At 34.7% G+C, this 10,983-nt stretch overlaps 1 protein-coding gene across 3 annotated transcripts in view; it reads left to right on the forward strand.

Moving 5' to 3' along the window:
• MSH3 (mutS homolog 3) overlaps positions 1-10,983 on the forward strand; it is a 125,231-nt gene that overhangs the window by 106,631 nt on the left and 7,617 nt on the right. For all 3 annotated transcript variants that reach the window (XM_006913187.3, XM_025047666.1, XM_025047667.1), the window contains 2 exons: positions 5,992-6,178; positions 9,480-9,609. In XM_006913187.3, the coding sequence (XP_006913249.1) occupies positions 5,992-6,178; positions 9,480-9,609 (317 nt within the window). The remainder of the gene's footprint in view (positions 1-5,991; positions 6,179-9,479; positions 9,610-10,983) is intronic.

Below are 10,983 nucleotides of genomic sequence, written 5' to 3' on the forward strand. Positions count from 1 at the left end.
ACATGTTTCTAAGGATCATTATCACCTATGAGTACATCATTGAAAAAAGATCTGTTTAATATTCTGGTAAATGCAAACTTAAACCTCATTCAACTTTTTAGACTCAGTAATTGAGTTTTAGAAAAGCGGTGAATTATCGTCTGTTTAAAAAAAGCAAACAATTGGCTTCTCTCAAAATAATTTATTTCTATTTATGTCAATTAAATGTTGGTAGAAATTAAGTGGTCCCTGGTTAATAATTTTCATGCCATGCTACCCACATAAACTCTTCTCTTACGGCACCCAGCTTCAGGAATGCTGTGTACTCAGAATAGAATGGCACCAGTGTGTTTATTTTGAGAGAAAATTGGAAAGTAATGGGCATTCGGATGCTTAAATTATTTTAAATGTTTGCTTTTGACTGTGTGGATAACTGGTTTGTTTGCCCAGTTTAGTTTTATTCAACAAATATTGATTTAGCACCTATTGTGAAGTATTTGTACTCTATTAAAAAAACACATATCCTTCTTGGACAGAAAGAAAACATCTTGAATCAGTGCATGTCTTCTATTTGCTAGTAAATACCAGTACTAAAACCACGTAAGTGATATTTTACTAAATAAGTAGGCTGTTATGAATTTTATCAGCACCAGAAATATTGCCTTAGAAATGTCTGTGGTTTACTGAGCTTGTAGCTGTGTCTTAGTCAACAGGAGATATCTCACTTCATCTTTTTGGTGGAAAGTGATTGTATGAATTTAATGCCTCATGGTCATCTGAGGGTTTGGCTGGGTTGGGTTTCAAACTCGGATCCTAGGGAGATCCCCTGAATGTAGATCCCCTGAAGATACTGTTGTAATCGATACAATGAAGAGGACCCTTGGGCTCTATATTCAAAAGCTTCTGCAAGTGACTCTGAAATATGTCCAGATATAGGAACCATTGTTCAATGTCAACTCCTAACATTTTACAGAAGGAAAAAACAGAATCAGAGAGATTATTGTGATTTGCCTGAGCTGATAATATGAGTTAAATTATAAGGATGCATCCTCAGATTGTGCTATGTTCCCTTCTATTGATCTTATTAATTAATTGGATTAATTTTATCCCTGGTGACTGATTAATCTTACCCTTCCTTCGATGACTTTAACAGTTTGTGGTTTTCACAGATATAGTTAAGGTTGGTAAAGAGCATTTACTCTGTTAATTATTTTCCTTTGAAATACTTGGGACTTTCCCACAGAGTGAACTAGTAGATGTGTTAGGGAATGACTTGCCTGGTCAGTACACTGTGGGTTTCCTTTGGAAGGAAAACACCCGTGTCCTTCATAAATGGCCTGCATGTGCTTTGTAGATGGTTCCAGTGAACATGGTTCTTGTGAGCCAGTATAAGTTTGTCATTTTCCTGGATTGCTGTCTTGATTCTCAGCGATATTTCCATTGAAATTGAGAGATTGCTACAGTGGTTTTTGGTTGGTTATATTTGCAGTTCAGTGTTATAGCTTTTGTAAATTTACATTAAATGTTGTAGTGTGATCTGATTGCTACTGTTAGAAACTTTTTTATTGTAATAATTTTATTGCTGCTAATAAAGGATTTTTGATATTAGTAAAATAAAGCTAGTTATTTAACTTGGTAATTACCTTGTTTTGTCATAATGATGCAATAGACTATAGAGTATTCTTAAATGTGTCATTTGTGATTTTTTAAAATAACATTTGTTTTTCTAATTACACTGTAACATTTATTCATTGTGCAAAATTTAAAACTATAGAAAAGCTTAAAAAGGAAAAAATTTCACCACCTTAAAGTCTTTGTTGTCTGGGTATATTGCCTTCCAGGCTTTTTAAAAATGCACACATGCTATATTTGTGATTTCATTTCACTTCTGGGTTAATGTTTGTGTTTAATTAAATGTAGTACAAATTACCACTTCACACTTTTATGCCTTTGAAATGCCATATGCGGTATCTACACATCATTTAATAATTGCAGTTCTTTTGCAGCTTTTTCTCTACTTGGACTTTGAATTTTGTGTTTTTTCTTGCAGACTTACACCATCCTTCTTAAACATTAGAGTTCTTTGTTATTCAGGAGATTACTTTCCTTTTGTAAAATTTACTTAATATACAAAAAAGCAAGAAACATAGACACCCATACTGGACAGAATTCTACAAAATTTTTAGCAAAATGAAGTGAATAGAAAGAACATCTTCAATTTCAGAAAGAAGGCAAAATAAGCTAACATAAAATCTGTCCTATACAAGGCACTTAGAGGAGAAGTAAGGTATGATACCACTTATATGAAGAGCCTAGAAAATGAAAATTTAGGAACAGAAATTAGAATAGATGTTACCAGGGGCTGAGGGGAGGGCAGAATAAGGAGTTACTTTTTTAATGAGTACAGAGTTTCTGTTTTGGAATGTTGAAAAAACTCTGCTAGTGGATAGTGGTGACTGCTGAACAACACTGTGAATGTACTTAATACTGTTTTGTTGTCTTATACACCTAAAAATGTTAAAATGGTAAGTTTTATTTATTGATTATTTGTTTATATAAACCAGTTATTTTAAAAGCACTTAAAGTATGTTAAAACTGATACAGTACAAATAATCATTGCCTCTATTTAACAATTTTGATATTAAGCTCCAGTTACTTACCATGCAATTTGAAAATTGTTTTTCCTCCTGTTAATTGCAGTATTTCTTTCTCATGTTAGCATTTTCCTTGCATAAGACCCAAAGATTGTGATTTGAAGGGACAGAGGCCCATGCCATTTGCTATAATTTAGCAACATCTAGAATGTTATCTCAAAATATCAAGATTTCATAAAAACAAATTCTTGTTCAAATTTTTATGAAAGTGTTATTGATTTTAGCCACTGATTCAAAAAAGCAACAATTTATTTTCTCCATTAATGCTTTATTAAGCTTCGTTGACCTATATAAGGTTTATAGGCGAGGAGGGAATAGGGGGGATTAGAAAGATTAGTCAGCGCCATTGCTAAAAATATCAGAGTGATTTTTTTTTCTTAATCACATAACTAACCTGTCTACTCAGAGCAAACTAACTCTAAGATGAAACCTAAAGAATGCATTTTTTATTACATTGAATATAAATACAGACAATGACAATAATGACACACTCTGGAATTCTTTAAATCTTTAATATAACATTTGAAAAACTTCAGTATTATGTCTTGTAAGTGCTTGTTGAGTTAATAAAAAAATACAAACTTTTCGTTAATTTATACCCTATCTTGCTTCAAAAACTTATTTTGAGCAGTTTACTTGGATATATACACTACAACAAGATAATATGAGAGTAAAATAGTATTCAAAGATATTGGATCAAAGAGAAATAAGAATAGAAACATGTGATAAAGTCAGCGTTGCCCTTTGGTATTATAAAGTGTTAGACAGTTATTTCTTAGTAACCAAGAAGAAAAGGAAAAATGTGTTTAGAGATAAAATTGTGTTCATCAGAATCACATTAACTCATACTGAAATTTATTGGAAAAATAAACTTTGTATTTCTTAAGAGAATTTAACAAAAATTTTTATTAATAAACAGTTCCCACAGTTACAAACACTTGCTTCCCCGGTAGCCGCAATGACTGGTTAATGAGCCAGCATTTCTTCAGTGTGTCCTGGGCAGCGTTGCTCCTTTATCCTCAGGTACTATGGAAAAATAGAATTGTAGTGGAAAATGTTCAGGCTTCTAATGCAGTGGCTTTCAGACTTTTTGTTCTGCAGATTGTTAGGAGTTCCACGGAGCCCCCTCTGGGTGGGGAAAAGGGCCTAAGAGTGCTGGATTCTTAACCAAATCAGCATTCCTTTGATCTCATCTGCAGAGTGAATTTCTTTGTAAAATTTCATTTAAACAACAGATTTAACCCAAAAGATATTTGAAAACCACTGGCCAAATAGTAGAGTTGGGACCATTGCTTAATAAAAATACATACAAGATCCCCCGAAGTCTGGCCTGGCCTCCTTAAGGACAGAAACCCTGTAGTGCGGTGAGGCATGTTGGTACTACGAGATTTTGGCGCCATGTATATAAAGCCACCCACCCACCTGCCCAGAGATTAAATTTTATTTATACTGCTTGCTATGTGTATGGTTTCTATTTTTACATTAAACTTTGAAATCTATATAAATTTATTTTGGAGTATGATTTGAGTAGGGACACAACTTTGTTTTTTTTCTGAAATAATCAATTAGCTAACATCTTTTTATTGACTGATCATTCATCTTTTCCCCCTGATTTGAGATGTCTCTTTGAATCTCTCTCCCAAGAGCATTCTACAGTTCCTGAAATTGCCAATGAAATCACTCTGTTACTGTAGTGTTTCTAGAAAGCTGCATTGAAATCTTATCCAGCGTTTGCTTGTTATTCTAATTCTTAAGAATCAAAGACCCACCACCCCCAAATATTTGCCTTATCAGAGTTATTTTATTATCAGCCAAAGATTTGTTCTTTTTGTCAGCTTACAACCTGTCAGGAATAAAAGCAATCACTGCTAAGTGGAGGTCATATGTTATGATTGTGAAGAATTCAGAGTGGTTGCATGATGAGAAAGTTTAATCTTCTTGCTTTGTGGTAGAGGAAATACTAGCAAAGCAAACATTGAAAACGGAGGTAAATTACAGTATTTGAGCTTTGAAAAAGTAGCCAGAATGCTCCTAAGATGGCACTATTTCAGAAATTACATTGTGTAGATCTTGATTTTTAAATGGATAAAATTGAGAGCAGCATTAGTAAAACCATATCAGCTCCATCATAGATGAAGTTAATTACAGGTTCTAAATGCCACTGATTACTGGAGCAGTTCTCCCAAGGCTCCACCTATCTGTGGGAAAAGCATTACACTCCATCTCCCCTGCCTTGTACAGGGCTGCAGCCACAGGATGGTTAAGGCTCAATTTCACCCTGAGTTTCTCCAGAAATAAAAGGTACATTATGCTAGTGTAGGTCACATGTGAACTGTTGTAACAAAACTACATTGATGAAGGTATTTTGCTGTGAAAATAGTTACCAGAATTCACAAAGCTGGCTAGCGGGTCGAAAACCTAAATTCTGGGTTTTCTAATTAACTGCATGACCTTGAGTGAATGTAACTTAATTATTCCTTTTTTCCCCCAGGTTCCTTTTGTACTAAGTAGGTATTTTTTCCAAATGTTTTCTGTAAACCATTATTGTGACAAGGTGCTCCAAAAGTTTGCCTGTTATTCTAATTCTTAAGTATCAGAGACCCCCAAAGTATTTGCCTTATCAGAGCTATTTCATTATCAGCCAAAGATTTGTTCTTTTTGTCAGCTTACAACTTGTAAGAGGTCCATGATTAAATGAATTGGAGAAACTCTGTGTACTAGATCCCTCTCTAGGAAGTACACGATGTATAGCAGGATATTAAAGGCTGTACAAAGGCTTACCAGAAGGAAACCCTTACATCTTTTAGACATCTCCAAGAAATGTGTTCCATGAAGTCTACTTTAGGAACCTGTGTTAAATGTTGGAGGTTATTAAATCTCTATACTTCTAGTACTAGTTAACAAGTTTTATCTTATTTCAGCATGGTACTTTAATTCATAATATCAGTGTGGAATCTTCTTAAGGAAACATGGGGAAAAGCCTTTCATTGTACAGCATCTAGTACTTATGGGTTTTAAACACAGCGACACAGAGGAGTATCGTTTTCCCCTGTGAGTACCAAACTTTGGTTTGAAATGTTTGGTCAGAAAAAGGCAGAGTCAGACGTTTCTCTACTTTTCAGGAGCTCTGCCCAATATTTAACTTTTTCTATCTAGTTTGTCACTACAAGGTGCAGTTTAATGTTAGGTATTCTTTATAGCCAATAGATGTTTTCTTTTGTTATATAATTTCAGCTGTCATTGGCTCAAAGTGTATAGACCTCTAAGAATCTTTTATAGTTATTGTTTAGAAAATAATACTTAGTTTCCTGGTAATAAAGTTCAGAGGAAAATCAGGGTGTCTTCATCTTGTTTGTAGGATGGGTGCTGCAGATAATATATATAAAGGACACAGTACATTTATGGAAGAACTGACTGACACCGCAGAAATAATAAGAAAAGCAACATCACGGTCCTTGGTTATCATGGATGAATTAGGAAGAGGGACAAGCACCCACGATGGAATCGCCATTGCTTACGCTACACTTGAGCATTTTATTAGAGATGTAAGTATCTTGCATATTTTTGTACATGAATGGTACATAGTATATAAATTGTTTTCCTGACCTCAGTTTCCGAATATTCAGAGATTTAAATATTCCGATAAATAACAAATTATCTTTGTTATAAATGACCCTATTCCCGTAATTAATCATTAAAATACTGTACATTGAACTCAGATAGTTTAGCTCAAAATAATGTTCATAATTCTTTGATGTGCTCCCTTGACACAATTTCTACTCAGAGCTGTATTTTATTATCCTTGGTAAACTCTAAATCAAGAGAAGGGACCGACCATCCATCTGCTGCCCATTCCTTGAGGAAAGAATGGAAAGAACATAGTGCCATTTTTACCCTGTAAAATACTTTTTTAAACAATATCCCAAAAGATCTCAATATAAGGTATTTGATCTCATGTCTTTGTGTCTGTTTTCCTAGCAGTCCTCCTTCACTGCATATCTGTTTTTACATTGTATTTCTAAGCATCTCAGTGTGAAATTTTGATTGTGTCGAATTTTTAATTCCTGTCATCTCCATCAAATTCTTTTATTTACCCTGTCTTTGTTCTATTATGGTGTCTCCCTTTCTCTTTCTGTCATCTGCCCCTGAGCCTTGTTTCTTCTTCTGTTTTTCTGTTTTGTTCTCTACTTTCTGTTTTCTTTGTGTCTTCTTCCCATTTTTATTTCTTCCTCTCTTCCTTAAATAGCCAATAAAAGCATATTTTTTACTCATATTTCTTTGCAAAAAACATAATACTAAAATAAAATCCCTTTTTCTTTAAACTTTGGTGGCCCTCCGTTTTTCGTTTAAATGGATTGCATAATGATGACATGTTTTCTACTCTGAAATACTTATTTTAAAAAGAAATTTTTTATTTGCCAAAAGATATAGCTCAGAAACTTTTCTTCAATCATTATAGAAAGTATATAAAACAAGTTCATTAAAGTCCCATCACTACCTCCAAAACACATTTTACACATTAATTCAAGAAACTTCAGGAACAAAGTATAACAGAACTGAATTTGCCCCCTTTGAGTTCGATTTCACAGTTTCTACTCTTTAGCAGTGTATCAGTTACTATGTCCACATAACAAATTATTCCATAACTTTGTGGCTTAAAACAACAATAATCATTTATTATCTCTCATACTGTCTGGAGGTGAATAATTATGGACCAGCTTAGCTGGGTAGTATTGGATCATGGCCTTTGCTGAGATTGCAGTCAAGTTGTCAGTCAGGGCCGGAGTCAGTCAGGGGCTGGAGGAGCCTCTTCCAATGTGGCTCACTCACATGGCTGACGAGTTGGTACTGGTGGTTGGCCCTGGCTCTCACTTCTTCCCTGTGGGCCTCTCTACAGGTTTGCTTAAGTATCCTCACAGAATGGCATCTGCCTTCCCCCTGAGCAATCAGTTCAAGAATCCAAAATAGAAGCAGCAATGCATTTTATGACCAAGTTTCAGAAGCCATATACTGTTACTGCCATCATATTCTGTTGAGCACACAGGCCAGCCCTGATTCAGTGGGGGGAGAGACTGCTCAAGTGCATGAACACTGGAAGGTGAAGACTTTGGGGGCCATGTTGGAGGCTGGCTATCAAAAATACTTTGGCAGTATTTCAAACATTCATTTAAGAACTTTCAAGAACAAATTATGACAATTGAATTTGTCACTGCTGTTTTCATTGCTTTTCTAGCAGTTTTTGGATATTTTAAATGTTAACGAAGAAAGTGTTATTTTTAGATAAAATTTACCTTAGGAGGTAAGTCATTGAAGAGAATTCTTCTGGAACAAGAGTCTCTAACTTTTTTATGGATGAGAATCTTTATTTTCATGGTGTTTTTTGATTTCTAAGATGGGGAAGAGAGATCAGAGTGGTGTAATAGGGAGAATGCGTATTGCTGCTGCAAGTTCATGTGGCCTTGAGGGGAGCAGTGCTGTAGCCCAAACCCTTAGATCTTCTGGCTAGAAATGCCCCTCGGCTCAGAGAAGGTGTCACCATGGAGAGCTGATCCTAAGACTCTTCAGGGAAGATTTTAAGAGCAACTTGTCAAAAAAAAACCTCTGCCTTAATAGCTTTATTTGTAATCGTTAGAGAAGGCCCAGGTTCTGACTTTTAATAAGGTGAATGGCAGATGAATCAAAACTGTAGTTCTTCAATTTAATTACTCCCTTCTGCTCATTTTTCGACCATGACTTTGTGTTAACGTCTCTCAAGATAGGGATTTCTAGAATACATAATGTATGCTTTAAAATAATGCTTATTAAAGAGTCCATGGATCCATACTGATACTAACAAAACAAAAAAATTTTTTAAATGGTAGGGGTAGGGTGGGGAAAAGGGGAAGCTTTGCTTTATAGAATGCCAACTAATTATAGAGAGAATTTTTTTTAAATCAACTTTTACTAACTACCAATAACTGATTCAGGCAATGATAATCAGTAGGTGGTAAAACCTTTAGATGAAATATTATTGGAAAAAAGATATTCACACAGCCTCAAAGTTTCACCCCAGAAGATATTTATTAATTACAAAGGAGAAAGGTGTCAAGATAGCGAAGGAATCTTCTAGAAATCCACTTAAATCAAATAATCAAATTTAGCATCCCCAGTAATGGGTCAGATTGACATGTCTCCTGATGCAATGTTCTGAAATGGATATGTTATCTGGCAATAAGGTTTAATCTGAAGGTAATCAGGAGGAAACAATCAGCCAAATCCAAATTGAGGGACGTTATGCAAGGCAGTTCTGGATACTTCAAAAATGTTAATCATAAAGAAAAAAGAGACAAAAAGAAAAGTCTGGGGAACTTTTCTAGACAAATGGAGGTTAAGAGACACGATTAAATGCACTGCATGATCCTTGATTACTTTTTTTTAAGAGAACATTTATAAAGAATATTAATGGGATAGGTTAGGGAAGTTTATGGGCTATATGTTAGATATTATGGTAATATATCAATGTTAAATTTCTTGAGTGTATTAAGTTTATATTGATTATGTAGGAGAATGTTTTTGTTTTTAGACGATAGAATCTTTTAAGTGTTCGGGGTGAAGTATCATGATATCTGCAACTAATTCTCAAATGGTTCAAGAAAAAAGTGTGTGTGTGCGGAGTAGGGAGGGGGGAAGAAAGGGGAAAGATGGGAAAATATTAATTGGTTGTTTCGATAAAGAATATACAGATGTCCATGTACTTTTCTTGCAACTTTAAAGGTTGAAAATTTTTCAAAACAAAATTGGAGAAAAGTTTTAATTAAATAAAATTTAAAAATAAAATAAAATAATATTTATTATATGTCTTTTTAGGTGAAGTCCTTAACCCTGTTTGTCACCCATTATCCGCCAGTTTGTGAATTAGAGAAAAGTTACTCACAACAGGTGGGGAATTATCACATGGGATTCTTGGTCAATGAGAATGAAAGCAAACAAGATCCAGGTATGAAACATTCCTGTAATAGGTGCAACTAGAATGTTGTTGCTTTTTCATGTTTGATAACTTAAAGTTTTAGGAACATGAACTTATTGCTTATTAATAATAGAGCTGTGAATGCTGATCGTAAATGACATTTGTACAAATTAATTTTCTCTAACCTTTGGGTCAAATAGGATTCACATTTATCCTTGCTGTCTCTGAGTCTATCCCTAGTATTCCTTATCTCATTTTTTATAAGAAGAGGGTGGGGTTATGTGAACATTTTGGTTTTCCTCTTAGATTCATCTCGGAAAAGATGCCATAACAGTCAAGTACAGAGTATAATTAGTCATCTTTTAAAATACCCAGTATGTTTCCCAAGATACCATTTAACATTAATTACTTACTCAGGACCAGCCATATGCTATACTGAATATGTTTTATCTTATTTTGATAAGGAAACTGAATTTCACACAGGTGAAATGGCTTGCCCATTTCGGCCACCTGGGTAGGGGCTGAACTGAGCCTAGACCCCATGTCCTCTGCTGGCAGGTTCTCTTCTGCTCTGCTAGAACTGCTATGCGAGATCTACAGTATTTTTCCTAGCCTTTCCACTTACTATTAGTGTCACAGAAATTAGACATTTCATGAAAAAGAACACCATTAGCCAGTAGAAACAAATTCAAGTGCTGTATGTAATGCAGTAGATTTTAGCATAATTTTTTTTCTGTTGTAGTAATTTTTTAAAGCTACCAGCCTGTAGGCCAGTGATAGTTTATACAGTTGGTGTGCTACAATGGAAAATCCATTATCTAAGACACTCCAGAGTCCAAATTTTATTTTGGAAAAGTAATAAGGATGGACCTGAAAAAGAAATCAGGCAACTAACCCAAATAAAACAAAGCACTGGACCTAAGATAAAGTAATGTTAGGCAATTCTTGCCTTTCGCCACCATGCAGTCTTGAAAAACACATCATAAATTATCTCATGGAAGCAGTTTTGTATCTATTAATCTGCATCCAAAGTGACAGGAGGAGCTTATAAGCTAAAACCCATTGGGATAAACAAAACAGAGTTCACCAGTAGGAAAGGGTCAGTGTAAGCATTTGATGTGAACGGACTAACCCAGAGCCTTACATCTTAAGTGTTTTGGCATTTTATTTTATTGATTTGAAATTTTATTCATGAACATATTTTAAAAATTAAACGATGCTTAAAAGCACGAGCTACAGGCAGCAGTCCCCTGCTTCCATCCCCTCACCTCACTCTCTCTCCCCATTCCAGTCTGGAAGCAAATGTTTTTAACTCTTATCCACATCTTCTATATTTCTAAATGATGTTAATTTTCTTCTTGGTTTATCAACTTGACATAATATTGACCCACGTGAAGTGACTTC

Source organism: Pteropus alecto, unplaced genomic scaffold, assembly GCF_000325575.1.
Source record: "Pteropus alecto unplaced genomic scaffold, ASM32557v1 scaffold20, whole genome shotgun sequence".
NCBI lineage: Eukaryota > Metazoa > Chordata > Mammalia > Chiroptera > Pteropodidae > Pteropus > Pteropus alecto.